A 20,039-nucleotide genomic window follows, 5' to 3' on the forward strand; every position below is an offset into this window, starting at 1 on the left:
TGGGATATTATGCAGCCAATAAGAATCATGTTACCCCCCAAAAAAAAATTTATACAGGAGAATATATACATCACAAGTGAATAAAGGGCAGAGATTTACAGGATGAAAATAAAAAGGGTGGGTGGGGGGGTTGTGTGTATGTACCCTATGGGAAAAGTCTGGAAGACCATATATTCAAATACAATCCTGAATATTCCTGGATAGTATCCTAGGTGACTTTCCTCTTTTATTCTCTCTTGCATTTTACAAATTTTAACCCTTGAGCATGTTTCACTTTGTAATTAGAAAGTTTTTTGTAAAAATGACTTTAAGGAATGTAAATACCAAAGGTCTTAAAATATATGTGGTGTCTTTCATTTGAGAACAAGGCCATCTTCATTCGTTCCCTGCCCCTGGGACTTTGCAGGTGCCTGGTATCTGTCATCATGTGTATTTTCCAAAGAGAACTCAAGAAAAGCCAACCCTACTGTATCTCCTAGTTTGGTGGCAATGAGGTTGTCCCTGGACTGGAATGTCACTGCTCATTCTCACAGGGTTAGCAGTTGCCGATCATTCGCTTACCTGGAGCCCTCTATGCCTTCCTACCTGGGGGCTTGGATTGCTGCTCCAACTTGCTGCCTCCTTTCTCCGCATCTCCAGACCCTCCCTTTTTCAGAACAATGCTGCCAAATACATTGATTTTGTACTGCCTTGGTTTGAGTCCCCGGGAGTCCAGTGGCTAGGACAGACTTGCTGGAGGAGGCTCCTTGGGGAGTACCTCAGACTATGCACCAACAGGGGTGGGTGGCTGATCAAAGGGAGGAGGGTGAACCCAGATGCAGTTGCACAAGAGGGCTCAGCTCTGCCTGAGCCAGTGTTGTCCTTCAGTGTCTTCTCAATTGAGGCATGGGGTCTGGACCCCACCTAATCAACCAGTTATTCATTGGATGCAGCTACAGGGCAGAAGGGTGAGGAGGGGAAGGGGGACCTTGGGTGAGGTGGCTTTGTTTGAAAGGGTGGTTCCCTAAGAACAACCTTCACGGGCCAGCTTACCACCTGAGGAATGAGTCTTCAGTCCTGGAGCTGGATCTGGGTGTCATTCTGTCCTGATATAGGGCCTTAAAGAGGTCCTCAAAAGCAGAGGAGACCTCTGTTCATATCTTCAAGTTTTTTGACCACATGAAAGAAAAGAATTTAAGGATTTGTCCAGTAGAAATAGCAGAGCAAAAGATTTATTATAAAGAGGAGGTTCACAATGGAGAATGGGAATGCAGGTGACCTCAGAGATTCGCCCACCTTATCTGGGTCTGGAGTTTTAGCATTTATAGAGGGGCTGGACTGGAGGTGGAGTCAGGGCAGGGTTACACAATTGCAAGCTTTCCTTGCGCTTGAGAGTTGTCCTTTCATTCTCTCATACATAGCCTGTCTCATTAACGTCCTAAATCCCCAACCAAAGGTGTGTTTCTTACTACCATAATAAGGCTACGTCACCTCCTGGTCATCAAAGTCTCTGGTGGACATTCTTCCTCAGGGAGTGGTTCCTCCAGATGGCTGCTGGTTTTATTTCAGTTTGGTTGCTGTCTTTTGTTTAGTTTCATTAGAGCATGATAGTTAGACATAGTACTTGGGTTAACTTTCTTCCCTTTTCATCAGCCAGTTGGCAGGCTGCGGGCAAGGATATGGATTTGAAGACATGGCCTAGGTTGCTTATGTGTTCTTTGCTCTGCATTCTAATGGTTTATCGGCATTTTTTCTTTTGAGACTCAGTGTTCTCTCTGTACCCCTAAATTTCTCTTATTTTCCTGGGTAGCCTGGGTCTGCAGGAAAAAAAAGTGAGAATATTCTAAATATACAGTGCTGACTACAAGCTGCACCTCATGTGGGTGCACGATGTATCTTCCTGCACGGAGTTCCTACAATAATTCTGAGAATCTGTATTATTATTCTCATTTGTGGAGAGATGATGTGACTGTCTCATGAAGCTCCTGAATGGCAAAGCCAGCTGAGGACGAGGTTCCCCCTGCATGGGTCTTTCCCTCTCCTTACTCTGCCCCACCTTCTGCAACAGTAGACAGGATTTTCATGCTAATTCCACATGCTTCACATAGCCTCTCCTTCCTTTGTGCAGTGCCACAACCATAATAGGACCCTGTTGGCAGCAAATGACAGACACAAAAGTAAATGTAACCACTGGATTCAGACCTGGCCTTTCCCTGCCTTCTGTGGCCCTGTTTCTTACCCAGCCTCAAACTTCAGATGCTCTTCCTGGAAGACTTCTTTTGATTACCTGTGCTGCTTCTCAGGGCACCTGCCTCTGCCTTGCCTGGCTCTGTGACCTGGGGCCAGTTCCACCATTTCCTGTTCTGTAACAAGGGTTTCATAATGCTTGTCATGTGGGTGACTGTGAGGAAGAAACGGCAGCAATGAAGGACTTAGATACTGTGAAAAGCCTGTCCCTTGCATGCAGTGCAGCATCGTCACAGCGTAATGCCTGATGCTTCCTGGCAGCACATGCTGGTTCTTATCCTCTTTGCCTCTCGGTAACCAGGGAAAAGACAACAAGCCCAGGGATAAGAAGACCTGAGATGCAAATAGCATCGCACCCTCCTCAGGCTCTCGAAGCAGTGTGTGTGAAAATAAAGCTGTACGTTTGCAGCCACACTGGTCAGTCCTTGTTAGCCCAAATTAGCAGGATATGTCACATGCTTCAGCCCTCCTGGAAGGACTCTGAAGAACTTGGCCATGGAGTGCTGACTCGAGTTGTCTTTACTAAGAGATTTACTCTTTCTCCTTTTCCTGAGACATGAAGATGTGAGTGCTCATTTTTTCTATCATCCCTGCCTTCTATTTGTTGGGGGAAAAAAAAAAAAACCCAAAATGGTAGGAGTGGAAGACTACCAAGCCTGATGAATAGCACCTGAAAGTTTGGGCAGTGTGACTCCAATTGAAATTTCATTTCTAGAGTTATCAGCTGCTGCAGATCTGTGTTGGAGTTGGGGTGGGATTCGGAACCTCTGGGTAGAGAGAGCAAATTCTCTTACTAGCTTTATTTGAGTAGCCAGCATACACTGGACTCTAGTTGTTTGGGACACATAGTGAGTGAACCAGGAGGAAGTATGGGCCCTCAAGGAGCTTCTGTCAAACTCCACCTCTGCTTTCTCATGCTGTGCACCTAGAGACTCACCAGAGTTCCAGAGCATGCCCCAAGCTTACCTGTTATGAGGATCGTTTTTGTTTTCTTCTGAGAAACTTTCAAATGGTGTCTGAAGAGCTGCTACTAGGAAATGATTGGTTTCAGGGTTCCTTGGAGTGGGAAGTTATGGTTGGTGACTGTTTAAACTCTTTAAGAGGATTTTACTAATGTCATACGCACTTTATAATAGATGGTTTTTGTTTTTAAAGACCCAGCAGGAAGGAAAAACAGAAATAAATAGTAGAAACTCTGTGACAGGGAGATGCAAGAAGGACCCACTCTCAGAAGAACTGGGTCACTTATATGGGGCCACCAAAAGTCCCATATAAGTAAGTAAATGCAGACTCCCAGGCTTTCACATGAGTCTCTCTGGAAGAGGAGCCTGGCATCTTTATACTGCCCTGTACAGAAAGATGTGCAAGGGCTCCAGATGCCCTAGATACAGAGCACTTTTCAGAAGTACTAGAGAAGCATGTTTTTTTTAAAAGAAAATGTGTGCATGAATCACAGGTTGAATATTTTAGCTCTTTAATTAGTTTACCTTTTAGCACTAATGACAGCAGCCATGTTCATAAAAACACACTTTAACAGCCTCCTCAGTATGTCTTTTCCCTTGTTCTGCCTGCTACCCAGCTAGTTAATTACACAAAATCAGCATTCTCTCCTACGCAGTCAGAATATAGGATTATTTGTCCACTGCAAATCAACACCTGGATAATTGCAAGATAGAATTCTAAGTGAAATAAGTTATCTCTGCTTCTGAGCCCTGAAATCCCCCACCCTCCACAATCTGTTCTTAAATTGGACAATCTTACAGACAATAGAGCTTTCCTAGGAATGGACAGATTGATGTTAGATGGGATGGGGGGAAAAAAAACAACCCTTTGAAATTTTCTTATCAAGATGGATGGCCTATGCTTCAGATAGATATGCAGAAGGAGGGGGTCTCTTTGTGTTAATAATTCATAAGGTGATCTCCCTATGGCCTTCAGGAAGGAACATCCTGTTCCTAATTGCACCACCCTTATTCCCAGGCAACCAAAAAAAAATCCCAAACAGCTGGGACCATTGCTTCTCATACAGTACAACTTGGCTAGCACTGGCTTTGGACAACTGGTGCTTAATATGAAGTATATTATTAGAGGAAGAAGACAGTGGGTATTTCCTGAATGACTGCCATGTGCCAGGCAGCGTGCTAAGAACCTAACACATAATAACTCCCATGATCCTTCTAACCACCCTGAAGCAACCACTTATTTTACAGATGGAAACTACATATTTTTACAGATGGAAACCATATATTTTGCAGATGGAAAGCCTGACACTTAGAAGTGTTTATTATCATTCCCAAACTCTCACGCACAGGAAGTATTATACTGCAATTCAAACCCAGTGCCCTCTGATTCCAAAGTGTTAGGCAGAGGTGGCCTTCACTAGCAATGTGGCCTTTCATGGTGACTTTACTTCCCCGGGACACCCTTCCCTTCCTTTCTGAATATACTACTGTCCTTGCCTCCAAAGTCACTATGAAGCTTAACTATGACAGTTTCTGAAGGAGGGACAAACATATTCATTTTTAAATACCATCAACGTTTTTACTCTTCCTTTCGAATTCTGGCCCTGCTGTTGTAACTGAATGTATGTGTTCCCCTGATAGTCATATGTTGAACCCTAACTCCCCAAGTAATGGTACTTAGAGGAAGGGACTTTGGCAGATGGTTCTCATCCCCCTCTTTGTGTCCATCCTCCCTTCTTCCTTTCATGCCTCTGTGTCCAATAAAGAAGGAATGTGAGCATAGTGAAATGGTGGCCATCTGCAAGCCAGCAAGAGGCCCTCACCAAGAACACATCTGCTGGTGCCTTGACCATGGACTTGGCAGCCTCCAGAACTGTGAGAAATAAATGCCTAGTCTTTAAGCTGCCCGGTCTGTGGTATTTTATTGTAGCAGCCTGTGCTGACAAGACACCTCCTTTGATGTTTAAGTGTCCAGAACACAGAAATGACTAGTCTGCTGGAGGTAAGAGGTGTGTTGGAGATGACCTCTACTAGACAGGCAAATATTGTAACTGTCAAAAGCAAGAATTCATCGCTGGATTGACCACGTTAGGAACAAGAATACCGAACTTGGCTCTTGTGTGGGATTCTGTGGTTGCACTCATTATAACCTAAGATGAGTGGGGGAGAGAGAGAGAGAGAACAATCTTGGGTATGAAATCTCTTTTATTTGGCTATTAAGAGTCTTTAGTGAGCAGTCTGGAGTGGGAGTCCATTTATGACTCCAGAGAATGGTGTGGGCAATCTGCTCGCGTCATAAAATGCTAATTGGCTTCCTCCTTCTGATCCCGACTCCAGATAGAAACTGGCTTGTGCTGAAGCTGCTTCAGGGTGACTTGCATTGAGGGGCCTCAATACTGGCTCTGCCTTCTGCTATAGCATCTTTGAGTCCTGCTGGAACAGGAAGAATTTGTTCTGTGCCTGTAGAAGTGGCCTGATTTATATTCAGAGGAGAGTCATTTCCTGGGTTAGGAAGTGAGCAGGTCATGCTGAGGTTGAGACCACTCCACCCTAGTGGCATGCAGCAAAGTGATTCACATCATAGTGATTGCTGGTGTGCCATTCACTTCATTGCAATTAGGAACTTTATTCCTTGAAGACTAAGTTAATCACATTCACAGGATGGATGAAACCAGGTCTGTGTGGAAAGGGTTCCTTCCCATGGTGATCCTGATCCTTGGAATCCACTAAGTGATTTAGAATAAATAAATAAATATATTCATTTATTCAGTTACTCATGTCCAAGCATGGAGGTCCTGCACTGTGTCTGGCACCATGCTAAATTCAAAGGACACACTTGATCAATCCCAGTTCCATCCTCATGTAGCTCAAGTGTAAAGAAGGAAATAGATAGGAATATGAAATATATTATTAGAGGAAGAAGGCCAGTGGGTCCTAGGACAGATGCCTGAAGGGAGAAAAATTCAAATATATATATATGTGTGTGTGTGTGTGTGTGTGTGTATGTGTGTGTGTGTGTGTGTGTGTGTGTTTTCTCATGCTAGGCGCTGGGGATACAGTGGTCAACTGATCCGACATAGTTTCTGCCTTTATAGAGTTTACGGACTAATGAGAATGGCAGCTATTAACCAGATTAGTGCAAATAAGATTAATTAATTGTAAGAGTGTAGAGGAAATCTCAGGAGAATACACAGAGAGCATCTCAAAGTAAATCAGCTGGATAGCTCTCTAGAACAGAGGACTCCAGGGCATAGGACATTGTGTTGAATCTCAGGTGTAAACAGGAAAGGGAGAAAGGATGGGGGAGGGATAGGGAATGCAGAACCAAAGAACCGCAGGTGCACATTGTAGAGCACATTGTATTAGTCAGCTTTTCATCACTATAACAGAATACCTGAGATAATTGACTTACAAGGAAGAAACATTTATTTCAGTTCACAGTTTGGGAGGTTTCAGTCTGAGGTTGCTTTTCCCCTTTGCTTTTGGGTCTATAGTGAGGCAGTGCTTCATGCCAAAATATGCTTCAGCTTACGGAAATTGGAAAGAAAACTAAAGGAGAAACCAACATTTCGCAGTCTCCTTCAAGGGCATGTTCCAAATGACCTCACAATGTCTTTCCACGAGGCCCCACTTCCTAAAGGTTCCACAACCTCCTAGGAACACCATCAGTTAGCCCTTATCACCTGAGCCTTTAGAGTCCTGGGGTAGAAAGTTGTGGTTTGAATCTTAAATATCCCCCCATAGGCCATGTGCTGAAGTCTTGCTGACCATCCTCTACTGTTGGGAGGAGGTGGAAACTCAGGAGGTGGAGCCTCATGGAAGGAAGTTAGGTCGTTGGGTGCTTGTCCTTGAGATTCATATTGGGGTTGTGGCCCCTTTTTCCTTTTCTCTGTTTCCTGGCTGCCACCAGCTAAGCAACTTTGCTTCATCACATACTCCCAGCCTTGATGTTCTCCCTCACACTAGACCAAAAATGACAGAGTCATGCGGCGACAGACTGAAACCATGGGCCAAAATAAACCTCTTCTCCATTTAAGCAGACTATCTCAGGTATTTTTGTTACAACAGAAAGCTAACACAGCACAGCAGCTTGCAGAGTGTGGTGTGCTGGGAGATTGGATGGAGGCCATTGGTAAATGTGCAGGTGTGGTCCAAAATAGACTGGGGAGTTCAGCAGGGCCACCATTTAGGGGGACTCTGTAGGACACGTCCAGGACATGTTCATTCTAGTTGGTAAAGAACTGGGGACAGGAAGGGCAGGGAGCTTGGAGAGAAAAATAAACCCTCCCAGCAGAGAGTCTGAGTCTTAAAGTATTTGTTAAGGAAACAAGGCAATTTTGAGAAGAGAAACTAGCAAAAGCCAAGGATGGGGGTGAAGCCTGCCCCATAGACTGGAGTTGGAGGTGTTAGAGGTGAGGGGATAGAAAAGACTAACGTGAGGGAAGACAGCCCAGGGCAGGCCAGGCAGACACTTTGGCGTTTAGGTCAGGCAGTGTGTGATGGGATGGCATTTGGGGTGGATCTCTAAGGTGACAGTGGGGGCACATCCCCTGTGATGCCCGGATACCTCCAGATGCCCTCTAGGAAGATGCAGGCAACCCACCCACCCCCACTGCATGAAAGAGCAGCCTCTGGGGGCATATGACCTACTATAAAGCCAACATGGGAGACTCCTGGAAACCACATGCCTCTTATTACCATTGTGGGTTTGCTGCGATTCCCTGAGGGCTTTTCACATTGTTATTTCTCAGAGTGATCTTCAAGGAAACACTAGAAGATGCAAATACCCCTCTGGGTATGCAAATTAATACTCTGGCACACGGGACACGCTAGGAATGTAACACATCTATGTTTGGTTTAAAACTGAAAAGTTTTAAGAACAAGTAAATGACAACATAAATATATGGTTGTCAGTAGTATGTGCATATTATATAACATTGTATCTCTTTCACTAGGTTCCTATTTATACTGTTTTCAAGGCTACTTTATTTATAGAAATATATGATTAAAACTAAATCAGATACTCTGGAGACCTGGGTCCTGGAGATTTAGAAAGGCCTGGGTTTAAACCCCAAATTGAGCTTTTGCCTAGATGTGTCAACTTAGGCAGCATGACCTCTCTGAATTTCTGTTTACAGATCTAAAATACAACCACAAAAGTCTCTCATAACACCCAGGCATGGCGGTGTGCACCTATAATCCCAGCTACTTGGAAGGCTGAGAGAGGAGGATCTTGAGTTTGAGGCCAACCTAGGCAACTTAGCGAGACCCATTCTCAAAGATAAAATAAAAAGGGCTGGGGATGTAGCTCAGTAATACAGCTCTTACCTGGCATGTGCAAGGCTCTGGGTTCCATTCCTAGTTCCCCAGCAACAACAAAAATTGCCATAACAATAAACTGAACTATTCCAAAATATATCACATAGATTGGACTCATGGTAGAACTCTCTAAATCTTTGTTAAAAGTATCCTCACAGGTAGTTAGCACTCAGCTTGAGAGACCATCTTATCTCCACGAACACTCATTGGTCACGTGATGAAACTGAACCTCAAAAAAGCGTTCAGCAGTCCTGTGTAATCACTTAGGTGAAGGTACAGTAACAAAGACCTGTCTGAATCCAGGCCTCCTCGCCTTTCTTTCAGGGGGCTTGGTTTCTAGGCAACTGTAGGATCCTGCATAACCCCCCCATGTCTTCCTCCTTTGGAATTCAAATCAGTGATACATTGAAAATTTAATTCTCAGATTACTTAGAGAGTTTTGGATTAAGATCTCTGACAAAGCATCCCCTATTAGTGGCTGTTAATTACTCTTGTTCAGGAAGCCAACTAAAGCAGGTGTATCAGAGTAGAAATCTTCAAACCACTCAGTGGTGGCTCTTTTCCTCTGATCTAAGCAGGGAAGCAGTAATGAGGTGGCAGAGGCTGCCCAGCAGCAGGCACACGCTTTATCCCCCGGGAACACGTGCCCAGCCAGCCACAGATCCCAAGTCGTATTTCTGGAACTTAAAGTGATCCCGTTTAGAAAAACATTAACAAATATTCTCCATCCTGTAAGAAAGCAGTGTTGAAGTCTATGAAAATAACCTTTGAGGTACCTTATTACTACTATACCATTTTCCTTCACAGCTGACAAAATGTTTAAAAGATTAGCATTGATTTGAAAAATCCCAATAAGAATTTTGTGAATTTCCATTCTGAGGATGCCAGGTTGAGAATTACCATTCTACAAGAGATTTTCCTACATAAGAAAATTGCTATTCATTTTACTCCTTGCTGCTTTCTAGTGATCTTTAAGAACTACATATTTCAGGGTCACCTCAATCTCCTGAGTCCCTCCTACTAGAGCAACATCTCAAAGGTAGGCTATGAGAATCTGTTGCTGTTGTAGTTGTTTTGACAGTTGAGTCTCCATTTCACTAAAATTTAAAAATTACTGCAGAAATTAATTGCCTTGTCCCCTGGAATGCAGTGACCATAAATACAGGGATATTGATACACTTCATTTACTCCTGTATCTCTAACATCTTAGAATATACCATAAGCACTCAATAAGTATTGAATAAATGAATTAATCAATTTATGAAAATCTTAAACTTCCCCAGATGTTGCCAAGATGTTGCTTTTAATATAATCCTCAAATGAACGTGGGTCATTTATAGCTCCCATGACCTAAAGAGGAAAGTCCAGAAGCTTCCTAGGCTTCCCGTAGCCAGTCTCCTCCAGACTCTGACAGCAACTCTGGAGCCCTGCTCTCTAGCCCCCTGCCTTGCAGGTGCATTGTCTCTGGCTCACCCCACAATAGTCCAATCAAATCTGCATGCAGGGTGGTGTTTTCAGAGACTCTCATGGTGATTCTAAAATGCAGTCTGACCCACCTCATTCTTCTCCAGGTAGCAGCATACCTTCAATTCCTCTGCACAGCATGTCCCTTGATTCCTCACCTATTGGGCCTCCTACCTTCTCACCACACGTAAGCCTGCACAGCATCTGGACCAAAACCCCATGATGCAAGATGATCTATAAATGATAGTATTGTTGGGGACGACACCCTCAAGTGAAGTTTCCTCCTCGGCACTTTTGAGAGTAGTAAACAGTGCTGGTAATGAGGTGGCAAGACAATAAGTGTATAAACTGGAGATTGTTCCAGACAACCTGAAAGTGTTGTGGTCCCCTAAGTGACCATGGCCAGTGTTGACTAAGCTTAGTCCATGTCAGTCCCTGTGACATAGACTAACCTTCCCAGTCACCCTACATGAGAGCAACCACTGTCTACACATGTCTACACAGTGTCGCTATCTATCAAAGGACTTCCTTACCATAATATAACTAAGGGAGTGACTCGGATGGCTGGGTCTCGCCTGAAGAGCTCATGTTTTAGACCCTTAAGTCCCGTTGTCTCCCAGCAGAAGAACTCAGTTCCTAGAGTAGAACAGGGTGAGAAACTGTTCCCAACTCAACTGGAAATAACTTTTAGTTCCCTCTCTGGCTGTAGTTTATCTGCAGAATAATATCAATGCCTGTTTCCAGGAAGATTAGTAGATTTACTCTAGGCTGCTTAAGACTCAAATAGCTGTGGCATAAAGTTAAAAGCACTAAATAAGAGTGCAGTGAGGTCACAGGAAGCTCAGTCTCAGGGTTAAAACTATGAAATTTGCACAAGATCATGATTCATATTAAGGCTCTGGGTTTTAATAGATATTTCTCCAAAAAAAAAAGATATGCAAATGAAAGAAAGTGTTTTCTTGTGTCAGCATCCTGAATCCTTAGGGAAATGCAAATCAGGGCCACAATGAGATATCGCTTAACATCCACTAAAATCGGTAAAGTAAAAAGACAATACCACATGTTGGGAAGAACATCTAGTAGAGAACCTGGATCTCCAAATTTGCTAGTGAGATGGTATAGTCACTTTGGAAAAAGTCTGGTGGTTTCTCAAAAAGTGAAACATAGAAATACCATATGACCTAGCAACTTCTTTCCTAGATATAATGCTAAGAGATTTGAAAACATATCCATAGAAATACTTTCAAATGTTTTAGCAGCATTATTCATAATAGATTGTTTCCAAAAATTGGCAACAATCTAAAATCTAAATGTGCAACAGCTGATGTGATATAATTACACAATGGTATAATGTTCAAGGAAAAATAGATATGAATTGCCATTACATACTGAACTCAAAAACATGCTAAGTGAGAGAATCTAGACACCAAAAATATATGCATTATAAGATTCCATTGACATAAGATAGCTAGAAGGGATAAATCCATAGAGACAGAGATTAGTGACTACTTAGCCCTGGAAGGAATGGAGAAAGGGGAGTGACAGTTAATGGGCACAGGGTGTCTTTTTGGAGTAATGAAAATATTCTGAAACTAGACAGCAGTGCTGGTTGTATTACTGGGAATACACTAACACTACTGAGTGTATTCTTTAAAAGGGTGAATTTATAGTATGCAAATTATGTCTCAATGGAGTTGTTATTAAAAACATAGACTCTTCTGTCAACTCTGGGCATTGGTGTTGTCCTCTATGAAATTGTACTCATTAGAGAACCTAACTCAAATAGCATTGTGAAGACTAAAGGAGAAATCAGCTGATGTGACACTCTGGGCATAGTGCCCAACATAGTAAATACGTGATAAGAGTGACCATTTTGATGGGGTCCCTTGAACCCAAGGCCTTTCTCATATCCAAACTAGGCTGCGATTCATGATGTAAACATGCACGAAGACTGACCCTGTCCCTAACACCCTCAAACTGTATGTGCCTCTGGTGGAATTACAGCCTTATGGCTTTGATACCCATTATTTATTTCTTAACTAATATAACGGAGACCTTGTTCAAGATGTGCTCATGAAAAATTACCCTTTTAATGGTAGAACATTTAATGAGAAACTAGATTATCTACTGCCTAAGTGCCCTTCATACAAATTAGCTTGGCCCTGGGTCCTAATCTAAATTGGGCTCCCTACTTTACTCTAAATGGCCTAATATTTTCTTATTAATCTCTGCCCTTATTCACCTGATCTGGCTCTGCTTCCTCTTATGAATCTTTCTCCTCAGCAGAGTTCTGCACCCTGACTCACGTTTCTTAAGGATCTCTTTGTGTCTGACTCGTGGACAAATTTTTTTTTTTTTTGGACATGAGTGGGTGCTGCAAGTGTTTGTTCCATTTCCAAGCTCGCTCTCTAATCTGCAATGGAGTTTTCATGCTGTCAGTGTATTTACATTTCATATTACAGATTTGAACCAGATATGTTTTTGTAGAAGGTAAAGTTAGGCCTTTATAGGGAAGTTAGATGGATGAGAGACAATTAAACACAGAGGTTGAGAGAACACAGAACACAAACAAATCCCGAGCATGGGCTTGGCATATTACAAATCTGGGTCTTGTCCTTCTCAGTGAACTTGGACAAGTTACATGGCCTCTCTGATTCAATTTCAGTGTTTGTTATCTACCTCTAGGAATTTTTGTCCAGGAACATTGATGCATGCTTTGTGATAGATGTTATTCCAGTTAAAGTTTGGGGATGGTGGAGGTTCCAATAATGAAAGGAACGTTATTGGTGACTGAAACAATGCAATGTGTTGACAAGGCAGAGAGGTAACCTCAGACCAAACTGTAGGTCATCCCAACCCAACTTTAAATAGTGAGTCAGGGAGAGGGGACTGTGAGACCACATGCCCTGTCACTTAGCTAGGTGCCCGTCAAAGGTATATGGCAGCAAATGTTCTCAGCTCTGGTGTTGGATATGCCCTCACAGAACCCTGAGGTTTAATTTTCACATTGGTTATATTCTCTGACTAATCACCTAGGCCTTCTGTTTGCTTTATGGATATTGTTCAAAGGCTTTGATCAAGTAGGAGTCACGGGGTGCAGTGGATGCAAATGAGAACTAGAAGTAGGGGACCAGATGTCCAGGCCTGGCTCTGCAGATGTTCTTCCTCTGGGCCTCCCCTCTGCCAGCATCCTGCCCTCTGTAGTGCTTCTCTTACTTAGGCTGATCATAGTGGCAAAGCTACCATTAGTAGAAAGCTCACCATGAGAATGAATCCATGTTTTGCACATAATATTTATAGTAACCTACATAAGCTACGGGAGACCGTTGTCCTCATTTAGCAGATAAGGAAGTAAGGCTCAGACAGTGTAGTCGACCTGGGAGGGAAACCTCTTACACACCTAGCATAATGTTCTATACATTTTTATTTACATCACCAACCTGGAGCTTCTGGGGGCACCAATTTTTGTCTTCTTCATCTGTGGCCAGTGAGTAATTGCATTTGGCACAGAGGAAAGGCTTGCTAAGGGATGAGTGAATAAATGAATGAAATGAAAGCCATGTTTTCTCAGCAGAAAAGCACTACAGTGTGGTTAGCTGTGGCCATTGGGCTTTTTGTTTTAAGCATATCTTCAGATAATTCTCAGCCACACATAGAGCTGCCTTTGATTGAACATGACCTAGCTGGAGGAAATGGACTGAATTATCTCTGATGCCTTCAATGCTAAGTTTCTGACCACAAGGGAGGCATGAGAGAGAAGGAATCAGGAGCTAGAGCTAATGAGCATCAGCAGGCTCTAGTGTGTACCTAGTTCTGAGAACCAGTATGTAGTGCTCAGACCACACAGTAGGCAAAATATGGTGAGCTTACAGAGGGCTTTGAATGCCCATGTATTCAACCTATTTCTGACTCTGTGAGCCCAGACAAGCTACCTGAGTTCTGTGACTGTCTTAATTACCTGGAAAACGGAAATGGTTTGGTCATTGTGAAGAGTGGATATAAAGTTTATGAAACCTCCTGCACAAATCCCTTGCTCAGCTCACGGCAATTTCACAGCCCTGACTTTATGGGGGGTTTGTTTAAACCCCTGGTTGATGGGTCTTAGCAAAATATTTTGTTAATAATAATTATTATATTACATATATAATATTTATATTAATAAAATATTATTAACATAATGGTAATTATGTTGATAATTATTGAGAGGGCCTGTTGCAAGGTATGGCCACTCAATTCCACATAATGTGAAGCCAATTTCCCTAAACTCATGAGTTAGCAGAAGAGATATCATAAAACCATTTTTTGGATAATCATCCTGGGTCATTATTTGATACAAAGCAATTACTCTTGAGTTTCCCTATAAAACAGCCCATGGAATTGGGTATAAGGGAGGTCTTGGACCCTGGCCAAAGCACTATTAAATGTTGGGATACTGGAGAGTCAGTGCTGATACTTTCCCAACGAGACTCTTGGACATGAACTCTCAGTAGGTGATTCTCACTTAACATGGAATTAGATGCTTTATATATATTGTCGGATTTATTTGTCTGCATTCTTCATTGGAATGGTTCTTGTAATTTTTTTGCCTAAGAAAGATGAGGCTCAGGGAGAAGTAGTTTGCCTCAGTATTTCAATGGATAGAGCCAGAATTTGCATCTAGGGATATTACTCATTTTTTTTTTTCTGCCATGCCCCATGATTTGACTTCCACAGGACACAGATGAAGACACACAGTGTCAATGGGATCTCAACAGCTTCGTATCTGAATCTTTGTCTCTCTGTTTTCAGGTCAGGATCGCAGTGAAGCCACTTTGATAAAGAGGTTTAAAGGTGAAGGGGTCCGGTACAAAGCCAAACTGATCGGGATTGATGAAGTTTCCGCAGCTCGGGGAGACAAGTTATGTCAAGACTCTATGATGAAACTCAAGGTGCTGTGTACCTGTCATTTAATTATCCAGAGATGAATAAGGGGAAGTGTTGATCGCCATTATTATGGCAAAATTTACTTTGTTCATGATTGACTTACCACATTTATTCACTGGGAAGAGACTTTAGTGTTTCTGCGAATGTTTACTGAGGATCTACTATATGGAGGTATTTTTGCTAGGTCTTGCTTTATAAGTTTTGAAACCATCATATTTTACCAATTATGTCTTTATTTTGCAGCCCATGTAAAAATAAGACCACAAACTTGTCAAATTGTTTAGTCTGTCACATTTTTTGGAATTTTTGCCACGCTATTATTTTTGATTTTTACATATTTTGTCATATGGTAAAAGATGCTAAGGTGAAAGCTGATTTTATTCATTCTTGTAATTTCTACTAATGCACTCCAAACACTTTTTTAACAGAAAAAAAAATAATACTTTTAAATCATCCATAACTAGATACTGGAATTTGGAGATATAACAAAGAGGTTTCTTTGTGATTTTTTTTTTTTTTTAGCATTTTTAATGCTATGAAAAAGCCTTTCACTAAGAAACTAACCAAAGAAATTGGGAAATTTTTGAATATACAAATAAACAAATCAGTTTGTTAAAAAAATGTACAAAAGGAATACTGTTTTTTTTCCAGATTGTGGTCTTCATACATTCTGTTTATTTTGTGAAACAAAATATTAGAAAAACAAAAGACTTAGCAAGAAGTCTAAAAATATTTTATGCATTTAAAACATATACAATTTGTTTTTCTGATTATAGAGTTCATAAATGTTCATTATAAAATATTGTGAAAATATAGGAAGTATAAGGAAGAAAATTGAAATAATCCAAAATCCCACAAAGACGATTAGTGTTACAGTTTTTGGTGTATAATTTACAGTCATTGTGTGTTTTTATGTGTATATAAATTCTTACATATTTAATCAAGTTGAAATTAAATAATTTATATAGTTGCATATTCTATTATTTTTTCTCATCTAATAATGTATGTGGGTATTTTTAACCAAACTTCAAATAGTCCATGAGGACAAAAATTGGTCAGTGGAATATTTGTAAGTAGAAGAAAAAAAGGAAGAAAATAAAAATGCACCAAGCCCAGCCAAATGTTCTAAAGTATTAAGTGAGATAAAGTCTGTAAAATGCCCTTTGTATCACCTGTCCTTTCAGATGGTCAATAATCACAGCTTATTTTTGTTCTTGCTATTTCTTAGCAGCTTACCATGTATATTGAATGCTAAATTTCCCCTCTAGTATGGCTAAAGGAATTAGAATTTTAAAAACTCTTGATTTTCTACTAGTTATCCATTAATATCTTTTTGTTTTTTTAAGCTGTAATATGTAACTGCTAAGATAACATTTATTTATATCTATTATAAGGTACAGTATCTTGTTTAGAATAAGAAAAATATATAAAAGACATCAAAAGCATTATTAAGGTTTAAGGGAAGTCCAATAATGAGCTCTCTCTTCTAAGTTCACACCTGAATGATAAATACAAAAAGTAGTTGGCCAGGAAGAATTCTCCCTCTCAGCTTTGTCTCTGATGGTTGCTGGTCTGGAGCACCTGACTTCGATCGTGGCCACCTGGGCATCCTTGAATAAAACAGACTATTGCACTCAGTTTGTGGAAGAGTTGAATAACTACAGTCCTTCTGCTTCCCCAGCCCCTTTCCTGTCCCAGACTAGAACCCGTGACTTGTGCATGAAATCAGATCAGAAAGCAAACTGTCTACTAGCAAGTGAGGCACAGAAAGTTCTGAAGAGGTGAAGCCTCTTGTTTTCAACTTAGTCCAACTCCCCTGTTAGATAGAGTTACATCTGCCAACCTAAGGGGAACTGGGGAAAGAAGGGAATAAAGCCTGGATCTTGATTCTTGCTGAATTTCCTCATTATAATTATGAAATTAGGCAAAAAAAAATAGAGATTTGTTCCTGACAAACTTTAATTTAAAAAAAAAAAAATCACTAAAATGTCATTACTTCATCCTCCCTGTTTCCCACCCAGAGCCACAGGTCGGCTTAAAAGGAGAAAGGAGCTCATGTATCTTCCTTCCCCCATATCCAGAAAAGAACCACTCACCAGACATCTGACTTTAGATACATGGCCACATGGCACCTGTCATGGAGTGCCTCATTGTGCAACTACCTCTTGGAAGCTCTGGTGTCTTAGTGGATGTGCAGCAAGGGTTTGCCTGTGTTCCCCGAAGGCTTTCCCTTCCGATTGAGATTGGGCCCAGCCAGCTGGACCAGACCTAGCAATGACTGTCAATCGTGTGTGTGTGTGTGTGTGTGTGTGTGTGTGTGTGTGTGTGTGTGTGTGTTACATGCAGTTTTGGGTTCCATCTGTCACCATTCATAACTCTGAGATCCCCAAAGCCCTGAGAGTTTGTCCTGCCATAACATACTCCTGTCAGGTGCAGTAAACTTATTGAGGGGTTCTTGGTTCCCAGACAGTTATGTTTCATTATTTGCAAGTTGCTAATAAGTGTGATGACATTTTGGCTCCCGGTGGTTTTTCTTTAGGAAACATAGAAATCTTAATGATCTATTCTCTATTTGGCCACCTTCCCAGGAAAGTAAGAGAAAGATAAGAACAAAGTGCCTCTTAGCCTTGAGAAAAGGCCCACTTGCCAGATGAGAAATGAAAAAATTAATTTTTTTCCTTGCTAGACTTCCTGAAGCTAGTGCATTTTCCTGTCACGGGGCTTTTGTCTTGGATTACAGAGGTTTTAGAGGGGATTCATGTTGTGAGCGTGAGTGGCACTGCCTGGGTGCCAGGCATACCATCATCACCATCATCATTGTCATTGTCATATTTCAACTTAGAGCCAAGAAAGCGCTGTCATGTGTATTATCTCTTTTTGATATTATGAGATAACCAATCATGAGATAACCATCAGCCTCCTGTTTTATAACCAACAAACTTGAGGTTGTGAGAGGTTAAAGAATTTGCCTCGCCATCTTCATTGAGTGTGAGAGAACTCAAACCTAGATCTCCAGAGGCCCAGTGTTTGACAAGACATAGTTTAGCTCTTAATTATATTGTGTTTTGTAGTTGCAATTAATTCATCTTGATTCATAAATTGATTTTAATCTCCTACCCATAAGCTAATAGCCGCAGCCATTGGCTTCTCAGATAATCAACTTTCAGACATTTGATAAAACAATGATGATTGAAATCACAGAAGAAGATGCCATCTCCCAAAGACAGTGCCTGGCAAGCTGAGTACAGAACCTCAAGTATGTCACTCAGGGTCCTGGAAGGCAGAATTCACCCTACCCAGGTCAGATGAGGACACTTTAATGAAAGAGATATTTGCAAAGGGAAGGCAAGGTGGCAAGGGGTGGTGAGGCACCCAGAGTCTCACAATAGTGAGAGGCTGTTTCCACTCCTAGGAACTTATGGAAAAAAAAAAAAAAAAAAAAAAACATCTTTACTGGAACCTAGGAAAAATAGGACAGATAAGGAAGGCCCCTTCCTCAATTAAAAAAAAAAAAAAAAAAAAAAAAAAAAAAAAACTACAACCAGAGATACAGATCAACAAAGAGAAGTCAAGAAAAATACCCCGATGTCTCCCTCCTTCCACCCTCTGATCTCCTGTCTATATCTTTCATAGTGGAACTTAACTGGAAGCCAGAGGGAAGGAAGACTCAGACACCAGGAAATAGAGTCTGCATGGGACTGTCTCAGGGCACAAAGCAGAAGAGAGAAAGTTATTGATCATCCCTTTTTAACTAGGAAAAATGAAATTTAAGATGGATATTTCCCTCTAAGATTGTCAAGCTAGTAACTAACAGGGCTAGGAACAAGAGACTAAGTTTATAATGTGGGGCTTTCTGAAATATCATCCTAAGGTTTTCAGTATTCATATCTGTAGCCTGTTGTGTTTACATACGTGCTTTATGTGTTCCATGGAGATCACAGTCATGATATTGAGTGCATGCTCCTTGCTGTGGGAGTGTTCTCAAAGTCCTTTCTTGTATTTCATCTTAACTAATGGTCAAAGCATCCTCTGAGCTGAATAGACAGCCTGTTAATCCTGCCTGGCCATGCTGACCCTTTCTCTAGGGTAATTTCCTCCCCTAAGACACTGCCTACCTGGGTATTCTTTGGGATATCCATGCCAGCCATATCATACAACACCTAGCACATGGTGTTGCTAAGAAATATCAATAATAGTTCAGGCAATAATGATAAGGATCATGGACCATTGTCCCCTGCATTCCATGCTGACAGTGTTATGCACATAAGTTCATTAAACTGTTCCAACAGTTATAGGGAAAGAAAGGTGGTTCTCGCTTTTAGAGTTCCTCTTCTCCACTGAGCTCTTTTCAGAAATTTTGGGACACATTTTAATATGGCATGCTTCATAGCATGGTCAATTTTTAAAAACCTGTTTCCCAGAAAAAAATCTTTTTGAGAAGAGGGGGTTATAGTAGAAAGACTTCTACATTTAGAATCAGAAAGATCACTGCCTTAATTCCACTTCAGTGACTTTCTTCTTTAGGTTTAGGATGGTCACTTGACCCTTAATCTCATGTTTCCTTATCTATGAATTAAAGGAGATAATTCTTACTTCCCAAAACTGTGGTATGCGCTAAATAAAATGACACATAAGAAAACGTCTAACATAGAGTAGACACCCAATAAAATGTTTGATGTCCCAATTTCCTGGTTTCCAGTGTTAACTTATGGGGACAGGTGGCTGATATTAGGTACAGAGGCCCAGATGGCACCTACATAGGCAGCATCAAACTCCCCAACCAGGGCTGTGTTCTGCACCCCCACTAGTGCTACATAACACAGTGGATATTGTTATGGAAGAAGAGTCCCCGAGGCATGCTGTGGTGGCAGGCCTGCCTAGATTTAGTGCAGATTTTCAGAGCTTTATGCAGAGTCCTGTTTTACAAGGGAAAGAATGGCTAATAAAATTGGACTTTTATTTCCAAAAAGATTGCACCATGTGGGTACTCCTTCTCTCTTTCATTTATCACGTAAAGCCAAGACCAGCAGCCCAAGCACCAAGCCTGCAGGAACATGCATATTGACTCTTTCCATTCTTTTTTATGTACCACAATCTTCTACCAGAGAGTCTTTGACAGGTACTTGGAACCAGCAAGCACAGATA

The 20,039-nt window shown here is 41.4% G+C and overlaps 1 protein-coding gene across 3 annotated transcripts in view; it reads left to right on the top strand.

Moving 5' to 3' along the window:
* Positions 1–20,039, top strand: part of Dab1 (DAB adaptor protein 1) — a 270,306-nt gene that overhangs the window by 124,365 nt on the left and 125,902 nt on the right. For all 3 annotated transcript variants that reach the window (XM_076862388.2, XM_076862389.2, XM_076862390.2), the window contains exon 2: positions 14,760–14,899. In XM_076862388.2, the coding sequence (XP_076718503.1) occupies positions 14,760–14,899 (140 nt within the window). The remainder of the gene's footprint in view (positions 1–14,759; positions 14,900–20,039) is intronic.

This window comes from Callospermophilus lateralis, chromosome 7 (genome assembly GCF_048772815.1).
Source record: "Callospermophilus lateralis isolate mCalLat2 chromosome 7, mCalLat2.hap1, whole genome shotgun sequence".
In the NCBI taxonomy this organism is placed as follows: domain Eukaryota; kingdom Metazoa; phylum Chordata; class Mammalia; order Rodentia; family Sciuridae; genus Callospermophilus; species Callospermophilus lateralis.